The sequence below is a fragment of the Numida meleagris genome, unplaced genomic scaffold, assembly GCF_002078875.1.
Source record: "Numida meleagris isolate 19003 breed g44 Domestic line unplaced genomic scaffold, NumMel1.0 unplaced_Scaffold202, whole genome shotgun sequence".
NCBI lineage: Eukaryota > Metazoa > Chordata > Aves > Galliformes > Numididae > Numida > Numida meleagris.
Window position 1 is genome coordinate 46,841 of NW_018363819.1, and position 24,145 is coordinate 70,985.

General features: G+C 37.7%; 1 protein-coding gene across 1 annotated transcript in view; it reads left to right on the forward strand.

Annotated features, from left to right (window-relative positions):
* The window catches only part of CNTNAP2 (contactin associated protein-like 2), a 435,310-nt gene that overhangs the window by 21,499 nt on the left and 389,666 nt on the right, over window positions 1–24,145 (forward strand). The window contains exon 2 of the mRNA XM_021382279.1: window positions 17,581–17,752. Coding sequence (XP_021237954.1) covers window positions 17,595–17,752 — 158 coding nt within the window. The 5' untranslated portion in view covers window positions 17,581–17,594. The remainder of the gene's footprint in view (window positions 1–17,580; window positions 17,753–24,145) is intronic.

A 24,145-nucleotide genomic window follows, 5' to 3' on the forward strand; every position in this document is an offset into this window, starting at 1 on the left:
TTATATGTAGAGATTAGATGGAAAAGATTAACAAAGACAAAGTGCAGGACTGACATGTTCTTTACTTACAGTAAACAGATTGTTATACAAAATATTATTGTCTGTAGAAGCTATGAAGAGATTTCGAAATATATATGTAAAGGGCTATTAAAATTCCCTTTTCTTGACTGAGAGGAGACTTTAAACTTGGTTACTTCTATTTTTCTAGAAGCTCTCACTGAGTTATAAAAATCCCTCAATAGATTTTTTCTTGCCTTCTTTTTTTTCCCTTTTTTCTTTCCTTTTTTCTTTCAAGCTCTTAGCATTTTGTTTCAAACACCAGTTCATTATTTCATTAGAGTACAGATAACAAGTGAGTCTCTAGCTGAGTACCCCTGTAGAACGCTTCAGTTACTGTGCTAGCCAGACCCTCTTGTGAATCACACTTGAAGTGTAGGCTTAATTAAAGGGTGAATTTTGGTAATGACTTTATCTCTAAATTGGAAAGATATGGATTTGAAGTCTGGACCATTCAGTAGAAAAAGAGTTGGTTAGATTGTCACAGCCAGAGGGTTGTGGTCAATGACTCTATGTCCAGGAGGAGGCTGGTGATGACTGGTGTCCCTTGGGGCTCAGTATTGGGGCTGGTGCTCTTCAGCATCTTTATAAATGACATAGAGAGCAGGAACAAGTGTACCCTCAGCAACTTTGCTGATGACACTAAGCTAAGAGATGCAGTTGATACAATAGAAGGAAGGGATGGCCTCCAGAGGAACCTGGGCAGGCTCAAATAGTGGGCCCATGAGAACGCAATGAGGTTCAACAAGGCAAAATACAAGGTGTTGCACTAGGGTTGGGGCAGTCCCAGGTACATATACAGACTGGGAAAAAAACTCATTGAGAGCAGCTCTGTGGAAACAGACTTGATGGTTCTGGTGGATGAAATGTGGACATGAGCCAGCAGTGTGTACTTGTGGCCTGGAAGCCCAGTAGTGTCCTGAGCTGCATAGGTGGCCAGCAGGGCAAGGTTGGTGATTGTCTACCTTTACTTTGCCCTCATGAAACCTCATTTGGAGAACTACATCCAGGCCTGGGGCCCCCAGCACAAGAGCTGTTGAACTGGGTCCAGAGGAGGGCCACAAAGGCGATCAGGGAACTCGAGCCACTCTTGTGAAGAAAGGCTGAGGGAGCTGAACTTGTTTAGCTTTGAGAAGACAAGGATCCAGGGAGATCTCATTGTAGCCTTCCAGTACTTGAAGGGAGCTTATAAGTAGGAAGGGTACTGACATTTCACGTGGTCTGAAAGTGATAGGACAATGGAAAATGGCTTTAAACTAATAAAAGAGGAGAAATTTAGGCTAGGTACTAGGAAGAAATTCTTTACTCAGAGAGTGGTGAGGCACTGGAACATGTTTCCAGAGAAGCTGTGAATGCCTAGTCCCTGGAGGCATTCAAGGCTGGGCTGAATGGGGCCGTGGACAAACAGATCTAGTGGTTGTCAGCCTTGCACGTGGCAGATGATCTTTTAAGGTCCTTACCAATTCAACCCATTGTACGATTCTATGAACACTGAAATTTGAATCATTTGCAAAGAGCTACAGTCCCACTGGATTGATAACTGTTGCAAATATCCTCCAAATAGGATATTGGTTGTTGTTAAGAAAGCTCTCAATGAGTTGATGGGTGTTTCTCCTCTGAGTTTTGAATGACTCCATCACGGTAGTGACCTCTGCTGACTGAGGGAGGTGCAGCTCAGGAGATAGAAAAAGATTCACCTCCCTCGAACATACTCACCTGCCTCAAAATCCATTGAGTGGGATTAGACACTTCACGAATACGAGAGTTTCTGAAGTCTTTTCATACCATTTTCTCTTCATCTGATTTGCTATTGAGTCAACATATTATGTTCTGATGGCAAGCTTGTATTCCCAGATACAGAATGCTTTTAAATTACTATAGGCACTAAAGAATGTAATGACTTATAACCGTCTGTCATCCACCCTTTGGTAGTGTATGTGTTCTTTATTGTACTCATATTTACTTTTTTCTCACTTCTGCCATACTTTCATTGCCCTAATGAACAAAGTAAATGTTTTGCACTATAGTACAAGTGATAAAATATAACCCATTGTCAGAATGAAGTATATAACTCAATACTAGATGGATATTTACTCTAATTATTCCAAAACTGAGATTTCTTGTGTTTTGGTCATAATTCTCAGCATTACTATTCACCTCCAAAAAAAAATGGCCTAAAAACCTTCTCATTTTACTTATAAAATATTTTTCTGCAATCAATTCCTCTGTTAGGAGGACATGAATCTACTACATTATGAAATCAGTTTCTCTAATGATGCAGCTGGCATAAATAAAAACATAATTCACAGCATGCATAAATATGATAATTTTTTAACAGCCTTTCAACTTATTCTTTAAAGCAGTTTCAAGGTCATTGTTCCACTGACAGATTTACTCTAAAACAACACGTTTGTAGTAAAAGCCTGAGTACAACTATATGACAAAAATGGATGGCAAAGGGACAGAAAGGAGAGCACCACATACTTTATAACTGCATTAAAATTATATTGAACTGGGACAGGACTCATATCCCAGATTAAAACTCTTTAGGAAAGACTTTCACCAAAAGTCAGTAATTTATTTCTCCCCACAAAGAAGTTTAGATTTTTGAGGAATAAAAAATTTTGTAGTCTATACTGTCAACTATAGCACAGATTTCTTTGGCTTAGCATGTTAAGTAGGTGTTATTTACATGAGTATTCCCTTTTCTGCTTCTTGCCAAGGCAGAAAATAACATTAATCAGTTTAGCAAAAGTAACTCTACTCCATTATTTTGAGTTGGAGGGCTCATGGGAAAATAAACTTAGAACTCAACAGAAGGGAAGAAAAGTTCAGGGATCAGTAAAGAGGGGGAAAAAAAAGGAAAGAGGGAACAAATATTATAACTAGATAAAGTGAGGATAAAGGAATCATACGAAGTACAGAGATCCTGACCAGTAGCACTTAAGCAATTCAAGGCTTAAATATTTTAGAGCATTGAGCTAAAGGAATTACTTAAACACAATATTGAAGTAAATAAATAAGAGCTATGAGTTAGCACGAGACAACTGTAATTAAACTAGCAGTATTTGGTGTGTCAACATATAATGCTTAAAAACCTCAGCAATGTTTTTGAATTTATGTGACTGCACAGAAGATATTTCACACATAAAATTAATAATCCTGTATCAGCCAGGCCAAAGTATATGCCATGTACATGGAATGCTTCAGGTGTGATAAACTTTGGTGAATTAACATGTGCTGACATCGATCAATCGATCTACAACTAGGTTCACCAGAATTTAACCATCCTGTGGTGGTTCTGCCATTCCAGTGCTGTCAAAGCCTACTATTAGGCTTGGTTTCCCCTCCTGCTTCTGTCCCACTTGCCATTTCAGCTATACTGAGGGAGAGAACTCCCTCAAGCTCTGTGCTACTAGCTTTATCCAACTCTTCCCTTTTGCAGCTATGCTGTCAACCTCCTCTTTTTCCTTAGTGTTAGAATGCAGAATTGACTTGCAGAATCAAACTCTATAACCACAAAGTAGTTATAAAGCTGGTACGTTTTATTCAGTGCTGTGCGCACACTGGGTGGAGAGGGGGTAGCCCCTTCCTAACCTGCACACCAAAAGCAGGTAAACGCCTTCATTTATAGAAAGATTACATGCATATTCATAGTATTTCTAAAACAAGGAGTGGTTGTTACAATTACTTCTAGAAATTTATTTCAATATTCTATGCCCATTCAGGTTGAGGTACCCCACATCCTTCCCATTGTTTGGGCTCAACTACTCCACAATTCCAACAATGTACAACAAATTATCCCCCCATTCAGGTTGAGGCACCCCACACCCTTCCCATTATTCATGCTCAACTACTCCACTATTCCAGCAATATACAACAAATTATTTCCCCATTCAGAATCTTGGACTGCAAATAATAATATTACTTTAGTGATGTCAACGGTTTACAGGTGTTCGGTCTGGTTCTGTGACAAATGGGGGAGGGAACCCATGCCCTTGGAAAAGGAAAAAGGGAAAAAACGGTAGGGAGATGGGCCTGAGAGCAAAAACAGTGGCAACAATCTGAGGAGAAACAAACTAATTTACTAAATAAGATATTGGAATGCAAAACAACACACTATAATACAATATAATTACAATTTAAGCTAATAAATCCAATACAGAGAGAGAATGTCCAAAAATCAAGGGGGGCCTTACTCGAATACCAACAATAAGACAGCTGGGAACAAGATGCTGCCAGGATGAGAGACGGGTGGAAAGAGAAACAAGGTCTTGTGATCTGCGAGTTTTTATCTTTCCCTCTGACCAGAAAATGGTAACAGAGGAGCAAAGTCCCCTGGGGAATGTAGCAGTCCTTCTCTTCTGAGAACCAGGTACATACAGTACATGATATTATGATGCGGAATACCAACAACCAAAAATCATAAAACCATGACAAGTGATCTTGAGTAATTACACACCATGACTGGGCTGTTACCTATTGAACCTCAGTTTGAATTTTTCTCACTGATATTTGGATATCATGGTGAGAAAGCTCTTAGCAACGCTCCAACAGATAGAACATTTCTGCAATGGAAGCCCATGACTTGGAAGTGTTGGGGAGGGAGCAAATGAAACTACATGAAACCGTGCGGTGAGCTATGGCTGAAGGATTAAAACATCCAAAATGTCGCTGAGCAAATGTTACAGTTATTGTGAAACATCCAGCACTATTTCTGAAAAGGAAGGAAGGAAAGGCAGAGACTCTACCAGAGCAGGAATTTGCTTTATGTTTCATCTCATTCATGGGTAGTCCAGCTATAGGGGGAATCCTGTTTAAAGACAACATAGGAGCCAGGTTTTCTAAGGTGAAGGATTACCAAAGGATGAATGCAATCAACTACAGCAACAGTCTCATAGGGTACTGATTCACATTTAAGCACTTTAAAAGTCTGATCTTAAGTCTTAACTAAAAAACTACCAGTTCATTCATTAAGTAGGTATGAACAGACAAAAAGCTCTAACTTGGTCAATCTATTCAATTCTGAATGCACTTCCTAGAAATTACTTTGTACGTACAGTAGCCTTTTTTTTTTTTTTTTTTTTTTTGCATGGAGTAGTTTAATGAACAGAAGTACTTTGTTTTAAATTTTACATATTTTTAGGTTAGTGATGTCCATATAATGCTGCTGCACTTTCTTAGACTGCACATAGTATTTATTAATATACTTAAAGTAGATATAGAATCATAGACAACAAAACTGATACTGCTATATTAAATCTGATGTGGATACTACTTTAAAACTAAGTTCATTAAAGGTAATAGAATGATCCATTTGCAGGCCCCCAGCTGCAGATTTAGAGGTGACAGGCTATCTGGATAGCCATTTACTGACTCTCTTACTCCCGCTCCTTCTTAACCATGGTCATTATAAGTTCATTCTATTTACCTTAACAGGTTTGCTTTCAAAGTGTTTTACTCTGAAGATTTAAAGGTGAGCTCTAACATATGTCAGCCTGCAGCTAAACTAAGCAACTGAACTAAAAGAAGATGCAACATGTTTATCTGTGCACATATTTTTTATGTTTGTCCTGGGCCTGCAGGTCTTATTACAAGCAGTAACATCCAGTGCACATGATAAAAGGATGTACGTGATGCTCTTCACTGCAGGTGCTTCATTGTTCCATGGGATCTCTCTGGAATTTTTCTCTCAATTAAAGAAGCATTAACAGCTGGCATCCCACAGCAGCTTGCAAATCGCTTTGCATGCTCTTGCTGAAAAAGGTTGTGTAAGTGACGGAAGCTTGTTTTCCTCATGCAGCAACCCCAGCAGATGTATCTGAGGGCTGTCTCACCCTGTCTCAGCAGCGTGTTCTTCTCCCCTTTGCTGGGCCCCTAAAGCAAAATTATCAGGCAAGTCACAACAGTTTTAGCACTGAGTTGAGGGCAGGCTCAGTCAGCTCTGTCCAGACTGATGGAATGGAATAGCAGCCATCATCTTTTATCCATTACTGCCTTTTAAACTGCTCATCACAGTGTTGCATCCACTTACAGCAAAACCCCTGAAGCAGCTGGGTACCTTCCATCTCTTCCATCTCAGAGATCCCTCAGCATAGCTTTCCTTCACCATGCCATCCCTGACCACCTCAACACCTTGTGGGTCTCAAGATCTCTTTCCTCCCTTGGATGGCTTAAAGCAGTGGCTAGGAGAACCGAACACAGCTGGCCCCACTTTTCATCATCTTCGCAGTCATCCCCACATGGGCCTTGGCCAAACTTATTCCAGCCAAGACAGAAATGTCATGAATGATCTATGAGCAGGAACTAGACCTGCTTTTATTCATTTCATGATTGCCACAGCACTATGTTCATTTTTATCTCCCTACATGCTCAGATGACTGCAGGGAGACATTTTATTTCTAGTTTTTGAAGATCACCTCATTCCTGGGAGAAGAATGAGAACTGGATGGACCATCATGAGAAACTACTGCAGCTTTCTTTCTCTCACTCTAGATGCAGTGGCACAGGTCCAGGGCCAGAGAAGCAGCAAAGTGTTCATCACATTTCAGCACTCCATACCATCTCATTTGTTCTCACATCCATTTCAAATGCACTATATGCATAGTAGTGGTAAAATGCATGGATTTTTTTTGAAGAGTGTAGTCCATGTATTATGTTCCCTGAGAACAGAGGTGAGCTATATGCGTATTTGCTCTTACCTGGTACAATCCACCAGACATTGTGGTGGGACATGAGACTTGCAGAAGATGAGTTTAAAAATAGCAAAGATACAATAATTGTAATGACCTTAGAGGGAAAAGAAAAAAAAAAGAGAGGAAAAAAAAGAGGTGTGGGGAAAAAAAAAAGCATCTATCCTTTGGTACTGGAAAAGAAAAGAAAAGAAAAAGATATCATAGTTAAAGGTGAGATACACCTCAGTACGCACCGCATTTCATTTCAAACAAATGAACTGGTACTATTACCATGCAAAATGAAATCCTGAGTTAAAAACCTACTAGTTTCCAACTGCAACTAAAAGGCCCAAATATATTTGAATTCTTTTAACTCTTAACCACCAGATGAAAAATGTTTCTAGAAACAGTTCTTCTAAAAAGTATACTGCTTTTCAGTATTGGTCCACAGCAATCAGAGAGAAGCACTGATTCAACAAAGTCTCCTGGTGACCCTGCCCACAGCAAGGGTGTTGAAACTAGGTGATCTTTGAGGTCCTTTTCAACCCAGGCCATTCTATGATTCTATGATTCTACGATGTAAAGAGATAATTACACTGCAGTGTTATCTTTCCCAGGTTACATTAGGTAACTACCTGTCTGCCATGGAGGACTCTCTGCCTTGTTCTTGTTTTTACTTTGTCAGTGCCTTCATTACCATATTTCCTTTTTTTTTTTCTCTAACCTGTTGTTGTATGTTTATTAAAAATATAATGCAAATTCTGCTGTGATTAAAAATAGCCTGTTTGCAGATAATTTCTCAGCTCTTATCTGAGTATCTTTGAGGCATTTCCTTACCTAGCATCCTGTGTTATCTGTTTCTTTCCTGAAGAAGCAGTTTATGAATGATACTAGTATAATCAGATGTTGAGATAACCTATCATGCTATATGTGACCTTTATCTATGGCTAGAACACATAACAACAGAATTATTACAGCTACATCTCACGTGTGCTCCAGGAAGTATTTATCTGACTAATGGTAGAGGAGAATTATTATAATGTGTTGGTATTGTCTGCAACCCAGCTAGCTAGGTACTAGAAGCTACTTTTTACAGACTTCAGACCAATCCAGGTAGGCACTCAACAAGTGTCAGTGCATGAAGCAAAATCTAACTTGAGGGTTAAGGAGTGATATTATACAGAGAGACTGAAAAATCTCAACGTCTTTCCAGAATAATGACTTGACAGCTGGTTATAAAATATTTTTAGGGAAGAAGGTCTGGCTGAGAATCAAATTTCCAGAGAAGACAAAACAAATCAGGCGTCCAACTGTGGGTAGAAAATCCTGGCCAAGTTTTATGAGTTGATTCTTTATGGTTGATTTTTTCCAACATAACATGAACGATATATACATTAAATATTCTGTGAAATCCACTGGAGATTTGATTAATGTTAACCTGTTTTTCCTGGAGGGCTAGTGTGCCTGAGGAATACTGGAAGTATAACATCATTTTGTCCCAAGTTTTAGCGTTAGCAAAGTGTGCTTTTCCCTCTCTCTATAAAACACATTGTGGTTTGGTTTGTTTTTTTTTTGTTGTTGTTGTTGTTGTTTTTAGGTTATTGTAGTGGAAATGGTAACTCATGGCTTGAAACAGTAACTGAGCACCTGGTAGGAAAGCAGTGCCAACCAAGGGGAGCTCAGGCGCAAGCAAGGCACCTGAGTGACCAGAACGGGTGGAGCCAGGATCTACTCCTTCCCAGAATTCATTTAAGGGTTGGCAGGGGAGGTGAGGGTATCTCTTCTCGAGTTCTCTCCCTACCTGAGGACCTTACAGGCCCTTCAAAGGTCAGCAGCTTTTTTCCCTTATTTCTGCACTAACTGCTGTTACGTCTGAGCAGATTCTCACTTGCTGTGTCCTGGGATCTTGCTCTTCTGCTGTTTTGTGTTTTCCCTTATGTTACTGTTTCCAGTTTACATTTGTTGCACTATGATGCACTCTCTTATATTCAGCCTCTATTTTTATAAATAAAACAATGAAGACAAAAGTAAAGATGATTTTCTTAGGAAGTTTGAAGACTTGAGAAGTCAGTGACTCTCCTTCCAAATGTACAGAAGACTTAGTTCCCACTCTGTTTTGTCTTTCTGTGCCCCCACCAAGTAGGGAGACTCTAAAGTTGTACTTATTTTCAGGACTGTTCATACAGTTACTAGACATGAATCTAAATGTCTTGGCTAACCTAATCCTTAATCCTAGTATTCCCTAATATAGAATTATATCTTCAATTAAACAGGCAAAACTGTTGAAACTTACAGTTTGGTCATGTATTCCTTCCAATACTTTCTTTTTTACTGTTTTTGAATATTTCTATGTTTTTACAGATTTGCAATATAATGAAAAAAAAATATTTTAACTCCAGCCTTTCACAAAGCTGGGAAGAGTGGCTGACACATCAGAAGTCTATGCTGCTATTCTGCAACACCTGGACAGACTAGAGAGCTGGGCAGAGAGGAGTCTGGTGAGGTTCAGAAAGAACAAGTGTAGAGTCCTGTGCCTGGGGAGGGATAACTGCGTGCATCAGTACAGGTTAGGACAGACATGTCCAACCCACTGCCCACGGGTGGCTCGGTACAGCCTGTCATGCACTGTAGTCCCTAACCCTCACCATTGTGGTGGGAGCTCTTCCTTGCCTACTGGCCCAGTCTGGCTGCAGGTGCACACGCATCACTCAGCAACAACCACACATCAGTGTGCTATTAACACTACGTCAACTGAAATCAGGACATGGGTAGGGCTCGGTGCAGAGTAAACTAAAATTATGGCAAATAATTTTATGTATTTTGGTACTTTGGCTAAACATAGTACTGTAAGCAGTAAAAAAACAAGCAGTCATGCGTCCTGTTTTGATAAAGGTATTTGAGAATAGGTTTCAAGCTTGCTGTGAAAAAAAAACTCTATTTTCTGGTATACTTGTGATTCTGTTTTCAGTTCATATTTAAAAATTTGCAGGTAATTTATATAATGTACATAGTTAGAATCAAATATTCAACTCAAAAATTTGGTTATGTTTCTTGACTGGACTTTCATAAGTCCTCTCTTACCAGAGGAAAAACATCCCTCACTTCACCATGCCACTTTATTCATGTCACTGCTCTCTGGCAGTACATGCTATTTTCAAGGATGAAGCACAGGAAGAATAAATTTTCATCTCTGAACACCTTGAGAACACACAAAGAATTGCAACCACTTTGATCAAATCAGACTGATATACCATTCTCGCAAAACTGAGGTCAAAGAACACACTAGTTCTGTTTTTGTTGACCTCTTTTTTTGTTTTAATAAGAAGTATTAAAAATTAAGTTCTGTTACTTATATACATAAACTATTATGTACTTTATAAGAGCTGCTCCAAAAGTAATATTTCCTACCTTATTATGTTAGCCAGTGGTATCAGAGACAGATGTTGACACTATAATAGTGGAGCCTGAACCTTCCAGACAACGTTCCATTACACTGTGTTGACAGGTGACAGATGGCAACAGAGGGGCAGTCTGACAAAATGACATCTGACACAGAAGTGCATATGAAGCAAAGGTGGTTAATTGAATTCCTCCATTCAGGAAAAAATGGAACTCAGTGAGGTGGTGGGTGGTATACTTCAAGCAGTGGTGATAGTGGGTCACCTCCAGTGCTGCAGATTTTTATAAGCATAGTATGCAGGCTCTTGTTCATTGCTGGTGAAAACGAATAGCTAATGGTGGTTGTATGGCATGAAATAGAGGAATATAGTTGCCTCTGACCAGCTTTTGGATAACCTAAGAAAGGTTTTAGTTACAATCTGGAAATATGAAAGGAGTAGTTTACTCTGCTCTGAGAACTAGGGCTCAATGGAAAATTCACCAGAGGAAGAAATCTCCAAGTAGAGGTGATTCCCTCTTGGCTGCCAGCCCTTAAATGAGGTTAGGTTCCTGTCACACAGGTGCAAGCAATTCACCTGTGCTCCCAGGGCTGGCCACATCTCTTCACCAGATGCTCAATCGCTAGCTCAGCCTGTGACCTAATAGTTCCCATGCAGTAGTGATTATGCTGAAAAAATAGCATTTTGAGGCTGAGAATTTGCTCTATCAAGTACTGTTATTATGCTCTTTGTATTTGTTGTAGTTTCCATGGAGGAAAAAAAAAATACCTTTTGATGCAACCTACAAATATGTGGTCCAAGTGTTACCGAATTCCGGCGACCCTTTTAGTATTGTTCTTGCACGAAAGGAACCTAAACCCGGTCCTGGCCAAATACCACACACAGCATCAATATGATGAGCAGCAAAATGGCGTTTATTGGTAAAAGCTAAAGAAATATATAGTGTATCTTATCTTTTTGCTAGACTGTTCCAGAAGCTCACGCGGTGCTCCTGGCCAATCATATTGAATCTCCCGCTTCTGACCTGTCACTTCGGAAAGGCCATACACGGAGTTGTTGTGCCTCTTGTTATGAAAACTAAGAAGCTCAACCCCCTGTGTCCACGACACAGGTTCAGCTATTTAGGTGAACCAATAGCAAGCATATGGGGAAGGGCCTTTCCGCGTTACAGACCGAGATCCGTGACACGCCTACTACAACATCCAAGACAATTCCTTTTCACTCAGTGCAGCCTAGGCAAGTCAAAAGATTCAACACCCTTGGGTTAGGGGCTGAACTACTTGAGAGGAGCTCTGCAGAGAAGGACCTGAGTGTCCTGGTGGATAATAGGTAGGCCATGAGCCAGCACTGTGCCCTTATGGCCAAGAAGAATAATGGTATTCTGGGGTGCATTATTTAAAAAAAAAAAAAAAAAGTGTCCAGCAGGTCAAGGGATATGATCTTCCTCCTTAATCTGCCCTGGTGAGGTGAGGCCATATCTGGAATGCCATGCCCAATTCTGGACTCACCAGTTCAAAAAAAGACAGGCTTCTCCTAGAAAGGGTCCAGCAGAAGTCAACAAAGATGATTAAGAGTCTGGAGAATCTTCCATACAAGAAAAGGTTGAGACCTGGGACCCTTCTGGAGAAGAGAAGGCCGAGAGGGGATCTCATACTTTTTTTTTTTTTAAATACCTTAAGTGTGGGAGTAAAGTTAATGGGGCGAGACTTCTTTTTCAGTTGTGCGTGTCAGTAGAACAAGGGGCAATGGACAGAAATCGGAACACAGGAAGTTCCATACTGAGTCAAAGAAGAGTTTCTTCTCTTTTAGAGTGACAGAGCACTGGAACAGGCTGCCTGGAGATGCTGTAGATTCTCCTTCCCTAGACGTATTCAAGACCGATCTGGACATCTATCTATGTGACCTGCTGTAGGGAACCTAATTTACTGGGGATGTTGGACTCGATGATATATAGATAGGCCTTCTAACCCCTACAGTTCTTTGATTTGATGCAGTTTGTTTAGCTTATTTATTGCTTTTTGAGCAGTAAACTTCTGGATTTGCAAAGTTATTGCCTGTGTTCTGCTTCATACTAAGGGCCCTATTCTAGTTCAATTGAAGTAAGTGTAAAAGTATTATGGTGAATTTAGGTGGGTAGGTGCATTTAGCTTAACTTTTGGTATTTTTTCCTGTTTATTAGCATATGAAACACCAGTTTCAATACAAGATCATCAATGTACATAAAATTTGTGTTGTTCTTTGTGTGGATAAAACCGAAAATCATCTTCTAATGCTATATGATATGTATAGAGCACTTAAGAATCACTTGACTCTCCAGTGGTGTTATGCTGCTGTTTTTCAGGAGGAATAATATTGTTTCCTCCCCCTCATTTCAGATAGCAAATAGATCTGGATAGACCTAGGATGTATAATTGAAATACCATGCAGATAAAAATCACTGTCAGATCTGAGATTAGATACATACCAGATAATGCCTTTGTCACAAATTATCATTGTTGAGCAGTTAAAATTTGAACCTCTCGTTAGAAAATCTAGTACAAGATGCTATTATTAGGCCAGATTTCAGAAACAGCTAGTGCCTTAGATGTTCTTTTCTATTTTGACTATCTGTTTATTCATCATTATACCACTGAATACAATAAATTCTTACCTATACTTCCTTTCTTATAATTTTCTCATTATAATCTTACTCAGGCAATTGGAAGAGAAGCGTGATAAATATTGACACTGGAAAAGAAATACTGTTTTCCCTTTGTAGTTATCTTATATATTATCATTTTTATTGTATTTATGACATTAAAATTACGTAGAATTGCATGAGTCCATCAGCATGAAAAAGTAGAATGACTGTTCTAACAAAGTAGCATGAGTGAGAACTATAGATTTTAAAATTTTTGGAGATTTGAACTAAGACTTGTAGCTGTTTTGTGTTTGGTATGACAGAGTGACATCCTAGAAACAAATGTCCTTGTACTCTGGGTAAAACTAACATTCAATCCATGTCTGACCTTTGGAGGATAATCTATCTTTTTGTGGAAATGTGGAATTCAAATGTGGAAAAACATACAGTAAGATTCAGATTTAGTAGGAAAAGCAGAAGGATGTCAAAATCACAAGATAAGGCAGTCTACCTAATTTAAGGTGCACTTAGCATCTTGAATTGTTTTGAATTGTCTAAATTGCATTGTATTAGTAGTTTGAAAACGTACACATTTTTCTTGACAGCAAGAAAGTCTTTCCCAGTGACAGCATTGCTACTAAGTTTTCCTATAGAACTTCATTAAAAGTTTGACTCAGTGTAGGAAGGATCAGAAAGTGAATCATCCTTCTGTAATGGAAGGCTTGAAGGGAAAAGAATTATTGTACCTTGAAATAACAACCACAATGTATGAGATCTTTTACAGATTTTACGCACAACCTTGCCCCTAGTGACTTGTACTGGGCTTATCTGAAGTGTCTAAATCTGTCCAGGCTCCACCAAAATTAATGGGTATACTTAATAGATTAAAAACAACGTATCTATTGTACATAGTGTTAATCTTGCTGCTTACATAAGTCAGCATGCCATTGTTAACTTACAAATTAAGCTAAAGGGAAAAATAAAAACCAATTAGGTGTCTTCTTTTTATAACACCATACTTGTTAACTGCATTTTGTGAAAGCTATGGCAGCAATATTTAAGAATAGAAAGAATAATTCTTAAGGAAGGATGTTTGTGAGAATAGAGAAAGTGTATGGTTGAAAATAATCACGTGTTTCCTCATCCCATGGATAGGGAAATGTATTCTAAAATTATCTCCTTGCAGTATTTCTAAAATAGTCTCATTTTCATTAGCTATCTGTTATGTTAATAGAGTACTGAAATGCCTTGATTCACAATCAGCCTTACAATTTATGCAAGGAATTGTACAGCTGCTTAAAAAATAAAAATAATCCTTTTCCAGTTCCTTACCACTAGAAACAACAATGGGAGATGGTCAAATAAAGAGATATGAGTGAACAAATTATACTCTTCATCTATTGGTATATCTGGCAAAATTCAGAATCCCAAACTCACTAGTCTACTTGCATATGTAGAAGCAGCAGCCTTTCCAGTTTCTCTGGCCTACAACAATTAGTCATACATATATACTGGAAAACTTATTTGGTCAAAATGCGTCTTAATCTTATTTGGTGTAGACTTCAGTTGTGACTTTTTTTATTTTAGTAATGTTTGTTGCATTAAGCAGCTTCTGTCCCCAACTTTCAGTTGCTTCTTTCTGCCCTCCATTCATTGTTCTCTCTGTGATGCCAGTCCAATGCTTTGTGTGGCACTTTGTAAACTGTATTCAGGAGCAGAATTTAGAATGATGCTCATTCCTTCTTCCTGCTGATGTTGTTATCATGTTGTTTTTAGCCTCGATCAGTTCCATTATCTGTTATTCTCCTGTTTCACTGTGGTTTCAATGCTACTGAAGACAGTGGTAAAGCATTGGATTGAACATGAAAGAACGAATAGTAGCTATATAATTTATCTTAGCTACCCAAATAAATTTCTGTTAACTTTTTCCTTTGTCAAGAACTGCCTGGCTAATTATCATCGTAATAGAAGTCTGCAAAATCGTTATGTATTTTTCAGACTTTTTACCTTCTTTATGAACAAACGTTTGATAGCCCATAGTTTTCCATTTTTTTGGCTTGCCTGGGTCACACTGAGTGAACAGGAATTGGCATGGATCTCATACAAAATTTATAATAAAAGTGTTAATTATATCCATTAGATTTATGTATTTTTATAAAAACATAAACAAGGAGCAACAAAAACATAAAATTAGTGGGATGTTTGACCTTGTTTTTGTGGAACTAATGCATCAGTCTGCTTTGATAGCAGTGGCTGCCATTCCCAGTGAATTGTCAAGGTATTAGTCAAAGACCTTTATAAAATATTATTCTTCCTGTGCTTCATCCTTGACAATAATTGTTCACAAATGCATGTGCTGCAAAAAAGCGAGGACATAAGGTGTGACTGAAGTGAAGGATATTTTTCTCTGGTATGGCAGGACTTACAGAAGTCTGGTAAAGAGACATAACCAAATTTCTCTTTCAGTTGTGTAGAGTTGCAATCAGACATTCATTCCATGTGAAAATTTGCAAATAATTTATTTATGCCAGCTGAAAATGGAGTTGCAAATATACAAAAAGATGATGTTTCTGGAAATCATGAAACCTGTTCTCAAGTTTCTTTATCAAAATTGAAAGCACAACTGCATATTTTCACTGTTCACAGGACTGTGTTTAACCAACGTATCAAAATGCATGAAACGGTAACTTGAGCTTGCCATAATTTGTTTCATTTAAAATGTTGTTGTTGTCTGAAACATAGCACAGATAACGTTATTTTTACCTTGAAGGTGCATGGTTAACTCATTTAGATATGAGCGTTCAAATCCACCAAAAATACTAAACCTGTGAGCCATCTTGGTGTTCTGGCACAAATTCTCCTTTTGATACGATAAAGGATTTTATTTCACTTTGCAGAGTGTTTCTAGCATTTCAACATGACTTAGCCACCTTACTTCAGAAAAGTAAATGATCAACATCTGTACTTCTAATGAACTCCTAGAATTGGTGATGATTCAGTCCCTTGGACTTCATGAAATTCACAGATTTGATGACAGTTTGCATATTATCCATTTTTAAAGTTTTTGCATACAAATTTTCTTGATGCCAGCTGCAGTGATATTTCATCAAACATGAGCTACTGGTGTTAATTGCATCATCCTCTGTTAATTTTATGTTTCTCTTCTTTTCCAGTCATCACTGGGGCACTGTCAGTAGCTATACCAGATATATTGACAAAGGTTAAAGATAATTGCTTTAATATAGTTTTTACTGCTTCATACAAATTTAGTTGTACCTTTCATGGCACCAAAGAAGCCACTTCCTTGGTGTCACTATATTTGGTATCAATACCTCTAATGAAAATATCAAGTTGAGCCATATCTGTAGCTTATTTTTTTCCATATATTGCCAAAGCATAAAATTTGAAATTATCAGCTTTACTCTCCCTTAGATTTTCCTGTTTCTTCAGTTCACCTGGCTATTAGCCTTGTGAGACAAACTGACTTTTAGAATAATCTGTTTTTTTAATCAGAACACATTATATCTGTCGTGCTTTCCATACGTTGCTTAACAAACTCACCATGAGGAAATGTTTTTGATTTTTTTGCAGTCAGATTTGCTATCACGTAACTAGCTTTTATAATGGAGTCCATTAAGTTTTAACTTTTTAAAATTATTTTATTGAGGTGACAGACTTTCATCATTTCTACTATTTTGTCTTTACAAAGAACTGCTTGTATGCATTGACTTTGGCAGCTTGTTTCTGCATATAGTATCTTTTCAAATTGTAATCTTTGAAAACTAACACAATTTCCTTGCAAATTAAGCACTGTGTCATATTATTTGTCACAAGTGCACTGTGCCCTCCCAGGGCCAGGCCATGTTGCTTGGTGGAGCAGAGCTGCCACCGTGATGCCACCATAGCAGTAGAGGGCATGGGCTGCAATTCAAGCTGAGCTGGGCTGCGTGCAGCCTATGGCCCTTGGGTTGAACACGCCTGTCAGATAGCCCATCTCTCTTCTTTGCTGCTCTTCATGTAAACATTCTGTTTAAGTGAGTATGTTGAGGCTATCTATTGTTAAAGATTTGTGAGTAGTGGATAAGGCACTGCACTGTCTTTTCCAGGATATTTTTCTCAGGTAAATTGACGCATTTTCCTCTAAAGAGGGTATTCAGTTCAGCAGCTACATGCAAACATTCTCCATCTCCCTGTCCTTTAACCTGAATCAAGAAACTAATTCATTCTCATCTCTTACAAGCAACCTTCATGAAGATTGGCATATAAGTTAATATGTTCAGAGCAAAAATGAAAATTCTACACAATGTTCTCAGATCTTTCAGAAGTAAGCTTGAAATTTAGGGCTAGTTCTAGGTTTGTAGAAAGTTTTGAGCACGAGTATTTATTGTATAGGAAGCTTTGCTCTGTAAAAATCTGAACTGGGAAGTTACTTCATGAAATACATGACATCATGGCATAAAAATATACTGAGAAATTGCAGTGTGATCCCTAAAATATGACAAAAAGTTTGATCTTTTCTCAATTCCTGTAAACTAATTTTTAAATGAGAATTAATGATATGTGGATGGGAGAGAAGAAAAGTAGCAGAGGACTTCTAATCAGTATTTAAAAAAAAAAAAAACTAATGGAAGAATCATCAGCTGTGTTGTATAAATTCTTGCAGGTAGTTCCAGTGACTTAACAGCATTGCAATATAATCTAATAACAGTATCCCATTTTTGCCTTTTTCCACTTTGTCTAGGAAACATGTATTTTCCAGTGGAAAAAAGAAATGCTGCCTTGATTATCAATATGTGAAGCTAATAATGTTATTTCTTCTGCTGCTCTCCAGGGTTCCCTATACAGATGAATGACTCAGATCACTTGCTATTTCACCATTCGTTTCAAGGATGCATGCAGTTTATTCATGTGGATGATCAGCTGGTGGATTTGCAAGCAGTAGAGCAAGGCCAGCTGGGAAGCTTTGCCAATGTCAGCATTGACATGTGTGCCATTATTGACAGGTAAGTCACAGAAACATCACTGATACTTTAATATTGATACACATCCTGTATATTCTGAAAGTATAGAGTGATATAGAAAAGTAATATCATGCTCAAAAGATAGAGATGATGGCTTTATGTTATGGATTGTGCAGCGTTTGGGGGAAAATGCATCTCCTGTTTCTACTTTCTCAGGCAGAGGGAGTGAAATGTGACTGTAAGCCAAATTCAGTCCACATGTCAATAATATGACTGCCTTGAATGGAAAAAAAACACTATCCAAAAAGTCACACACCTTCTAAGTTTCTTAAATAGATGTTATAGTGACCATTTTACAGCCAGAAATTGTTTCCTGGCTGCATTGCTTTCTCCTACCACTGAATTCCTCAGAGAACTAAAATAAGCGTGCACACTTGCACTTATTACAGGGAAAATTGTGCATAAATTTGATTAAAATAATGCTTAGTTGTTCTGGTTTGTTTGTGTTTTGCTGTTTTATTTCCCACCAAACTGAGAAGAGTAACTGAGAAGTAACTCAATAATACCAAAATCTTTCTTAATACAGTAGCAGACTTTTGCTTTGAGGTTTACCTATTAAATCTGTGTTGACTTCTGTTTCTTCTAATTTATAAGGTCATGTTCTTTAGCAAATATAAAACTATTAATTAAAATGTACTAGGACAGGCAGGGAAGGAGCAAGTGACTCAGCTTAGCTTCTTGTGCAAATTACCTAAGTTTTAAATCAGTTGCTCAAAGTGAGGCCAGCTTCAAAACTGCCATGTGTTGGTCAGGGTCACTTCCAGTCAAATTATAAGTATCTCCAGTTATGGAAATTCCACAAATTATCTGACTCTGGATATCATCAACAAATGCCATTACCATGAATATCCCTCCTTTCTCCTCCTTTTCTTGAGTTTTAATTGTTAAGTATGGCGTCATGAGATGGAACATCCCTTTTGTCAGTGCCTTCTCAGTATTTTCCCCTTCCCCAGTGTACTGATGCTGGGAGACAGAGTTGTGTGGAAGAGAGAACCTCGTTGCTGTGCGAGCCCTGTTCAGCAATGGCCAAAATGCTTTATCCACAACAGTAAAGAAAAGTGCTGTACCAGCTGGCTTTGAAGAAGTTTAACTACATAATTTCATGCCAGTCAGAATGGGTACAGCAGTTTAGTGTTAAAGAGTGTGCATTGTGGAGCGGTGGTGACTTGTTTTTGGCATGTTAGGACACTTTGAACTGTTGCTTCTCATGGACATGCTGAGAGTTGAAAATCATAGCAAAAAGGGGAAATAGATAAAGGGCTGAAGTCAGAGAGAAGAATATGTTGTCTCCTACCATACTAACATTAGGAAGGCGTCGGGTAGTTAGCATTTGGTAGTTTGAATTGATTAATCTTATTTTGAATCTTTCTCATTTTTGGAAATAGATTTGGAAGAAAGGATGTAAAGGTACATCTAATTTAGTCTCTGCTTTTCCCCAAATGTATAAACTTAAGCTGAAGGGATAGTTAGTATTGATCCTACTTAATCTGTCACTGGCATTTAATTAATGACACTGGCATTAACTTCATCATCAAATTGAAGCTAATCAGAGTTAGTCTTTTCAGTGTATTACGGTGTAATTAAAATTACCTGACAATGTATGTTTATTACAATCAGAGCAATGTAATGCAATTTTGAAAAACAGAAGCTCCCTATATGTCAAGCATTTTTTACTTTTGAAGTGAACTTCATATACATATTTCCATTTACAATATATGCTATATTTAAGTAGTTCATATATTATATATAATATATATATATATAATTAATATATATATTATATATTATATATTATAATACAATGATACAATGTATTTCTCATATTTAGTGTATCACACATTGAACTATTAATGATTTTTACATATTTAACATGCATTTTATAATTATTTTACATAACAAAATTATGTATAGTATTTGTGTTTATAATGCAATGTAATAAGCAATATTTTTTCAGATGTTTGTTTTCTTGATTTATAAAAAGAGGGACTGTTTCTTCTGCCACCTTCAACTGTACTATCCTCCATCATATATGTTAAGTATATATTAATGCTTAATTGATACAAAAGTACATGTAAACAATATATACAATTATAAAAATTTATGTATATAAAACTATAAATTCAAAGCATGTCTTATGTTTTCTATGCTGTAGCAGATTGTGTGGCAAGCAAAGTAACAATTGTGTGATCACTGGAGCACGCGTATAAACTTACAGCTCTTGTTTTTGTAAGAATTGAGTTGCTACCTAGTTTGCTTTCTTGGGATCAATTTTCTTTCTTTCTCTCTTGCACTTAAGAGAAACTCTTACTGAATAGTAGTGTCAGGCTTTAAAATATAACTGGATTTTCAAAGCTGTCTTATGTCAAGTAAGTTTTTTTTTTTTTAGTGACTTTTTTAACAGTATGCCATTACATATAACTGTATATATTCTGTATTTAGGTAAGCACCATGTGTGTTATATGTTAGCTTAACTTCATTGTCTTTGAAATAGGAGGATATTTATGTCTGTGAGACTGGGATCCTCCTGCTTTTTTTTTTTTAATTGTTTCACTCTATATCATGAAGAATTCATTCTTCACCAATATGGAAATGGCTTTCATAGCCACGTTTCTGTGAAGGCCCTCAGTGGGCAAAAAGATAAGCTGTCACATTAAATTATTCTTACTGCAGACCTCAGCCATTTAGTTGGAGGAAAAAAACATGAAGTTGTGAATTACAATTTTTCATCATTAACCAGAATGGATAGGGGACAATTTTATATAATATATGATGAAAGGTACTCAGCGTGATGAGTTCTTGTGCTGCATCAATCTGGAGGAAACTGCTCCTGAAGACTCAAGTTCTGCCAGCTAAATGCCCACTCAGTATGGAAAAGATTTCTGCATTTCAGTTTCATTTTTTTTAAGATGCAGGAAGAATGGTTATGTTAGTATTACACGTATACTTGGGAGACAGATATGCTGATCAACTGTTTTCTTTCATTTTTAGTCTTCCTCTCCCCTCAGACTTTTCCACTGCATCTAGACCTACAGACTGAGAGGGAATATTGCTGCTAAAGGACGTTCTCTTCTTATCACTAGCCAAACAGTATAAGTGCATATAACTTCATTACATACGGCTAAATGTATACATGTAGTTGAAATGCTACTGAGGAAAAAGTGTCCCTGCTTCTGTACCTTGACTTTAATTGTATTAGCAATGGAAGTTGCATTGTTGTCACTGTGATCAACATGCTGTACTGCTTGTGACAGAACAGGTCCCTGTACACCTCCTTAACTTAACATTAACAGAGTTGTTACAGTCCAGATGGTACAGTTGTGCTTAAGGATTTTAACACAGGACATTAAAAGGGAATTATTCATAACCAATTTATCACAGCAACCTCAGAGTATTCTCAGGTTCACCTGACTTGGTTGTGGCTAAAATTGAGTTATCAGGATCACAAGGAGGAGACACTAAAATGATTTCAAAATAGTGTCTAATCTATTGCTGTGATATGCCAGCTTAAAAGAAAATCTGTTGGTGTACAATGTGTGACTGGCTCTGTACCACAGTGAGATGAATTAGATGCTGATTTTCTATGATTTCACATTAAAGTTAATGCAAGTAGCCAGACATGGCAGAACATTTATGGGTAATTATTGCTCACCTGCTGTCATTATACACTCTATGACAAAGTGTCAGTGTTCTGCTCTAATCCTGTACAGACATATTTTCTATACCATGTGATTGCCAATCAAAATTTGATATAATTCTTTAAAGTAACAAAGTACTTCAAGCTTGCTAGTGCATAAAAATGGCCACAATGTAACTGGAGGCAAAAGAGGGAGGTTTTTTGAAATTAAAAATCATTGTTACAGTCTTAAAACTCTTCACTTTTAGCTATTTTCTTGAACTTTAAGTTTCTGATCTTCCTCTCTGTTCACAAACTCTCTCTGCCAGTTCAGTGGTGAAGCAGTCAGTAAGGAGTAAGAAAAAATTTCCTACAGTAATCTGTGTGAGAACCGTAATAATATAATACCTTTGAAACAGTAACTTCCTGGTCATTCAGCTGAGTTTTGAAGGCAGATTGCTTTGATGACCTTTTCAAGTTTTTCCTCCAGAAATATGTAGTAGCTCTACAGAAGTAGGATTTTTGCTCACAAGCTTATGTTTGGACCTCACTGAAAGTAAATTACATTACAGTAACTGCTCACCTAATTTTTCTATATGTGGTGTATCTATTCAGAAAACAGTATCGCTAACAACTAGTTAAACTTCTTTGGCTTTTCTTCTTCTTTATATAGATTGTTGCCAGCTTTAGCTGCAGGCATGTCCAACCCATGGACTGCATGTCTTGCAGCATGGCATGGCAATCTGGCCAGCCCCCCTACTCTGCACTATAAAGGCAGTAGCTCTTCACCATGCAGTGGCCTTGGGCATGCACCCATCACTCATCAACAACCAAACCATCAGTGTGTTACTAGCACTGTCGACTGAAACAAGGGTAGAAGGAGCGCAGTGCTATGAAGTGCTGACTCAAGTGATGGCAAATAATTATATGAATTTTGGTACACTGGCTAAACAGAGGGCTCTGAAGAGCAAAGAATATGCTTTCCATCTTGATAAAGGAGGTTAAGTATAGGTTTCAAAATTGCCAAAAATATCTTTTATGTTTGTAACACCATTTTCAGTTGATATAAATACATAACCTGCAAATTTTCAAATGGAATATATAGAGTTGCAATCAGATATTCAACTCAAAAATCTGATCATGCCTCTTTATCAGACTTTCTGTCAAAGGTTTACGGGCGTTAGGCCCGATTCCGTGACAAAGGGGATGGGGGACCCAAGGGCCCACATCCCGGGAAAAGGGGAAAAGGGAAAAGGATAGGGAGATGGCCCTGAGAGCAAAGAACAGTGGCAACAATCTGAGGAGAAACAAACTAATTTACTAAATAAAATATCGGAATGCAAAACAACACACTATAATACAATATAATTACAATTTAAGCTGATAAATCCAATACAGAGAGAGAGAATGTCCCAAAATCAAGGTAGGCCTTACTCTACTACTGACAATAAGACGGCTGGAGAGCAAGGTGCTGCCAAGACGAGAGACGGCGGAAAAAGGGACAAGGTCTCGTGATCTGCAAGTTTTTATACTGCGAGCTTCTATCTTTTCCCTCTGGCTGGAAAATGGTAACAAAGGAGCAAAGTACCGTGGGGACTGTAGTAGTCCTTCTCTTCTGAGGACTAGGTATGTCCACTACATGATGTTATGATGTGGAATACCAATAACCGAAAATCACAAAACCATGACACTTTCATAAGACTTCTCTTGCCAGAGAAAAATATCCTTTGCTTCTGTCCTGGCTTTATCAGTATTACATGTAATAACATCATGCGACAGGGTTTTGGGTGCAGAGACATAGTACACTGCAGTGCTGTGTTTCCTGTTTATCTCTAGCAGTCTCACATGAGTTCTGCCTCTACAAGAGAAAGATACATTGGTATTGCATTTTCCAGGAGCCTCCTCGTGATTTCCACTTCCAGGGACTGGGGGAAGAGCTCTCTTGTCTTTTCCCAGAGGTGAGAAGTGGAGAGCCAGCAGATAAAGATTTGGATTGACACTCTCTCTCCTCTGGCTTTTTTTTTTTTAATTTATTTATTACTTTTAATTATTCTGTATTATTTCACATTTCTTCTGATAGTAATGCCTTCTGTTTAATTATGTTGGCCCATAATATCAGAGACAGATGTTGATGGCAGTTAAGGTTGAACCTTCCTACCAATATCCTGTTACATTTTGTTGCCATGCAACAGACAGCTGCAAAGGGACAGTCTGACAAAATAGTATAAGTCAGTGCCTAGATGTGAAAAATGTAGTATGCTAAGATTTTAAAGTACTTAGAGCTGCCTGCAAGGGCACTTATATCAAGAATTTAAACTGAACTGACATGGTGTAACAAAATGAGATATTTTATCCAAGGTATTTTAGACTTTAGATATAGAGAGTCATTTTCTTAAAAAAAAGAAAATTGATTCTTATTTCTTGAAAAGCTAGTAATTGCTTGTAGATGTGTTGCGTTTATCTGTTGCCACGCATTCAACTGATATCTGTTTCTCTGTTATGATATGTTTCATCACTCAGTCAGACTTGTTAAAAGGCAGCAATTAATTGACTTCAAATTTTTATTTTGGCACTTCGGACTGGGACTTCTTCAGAATTGAACTGACCTAGGTTCAACGAGTTTTCATTGGTCCTTTTTATCATTTTTCATGTCACAGCCTCATGATTGTTGTGACTAATCTATGTGACAATGTCTGGATTTCATTTAATCATGATTAATTACTATTTTAGATCATTGTTAAAAGACAGATTCAAACAAGTTG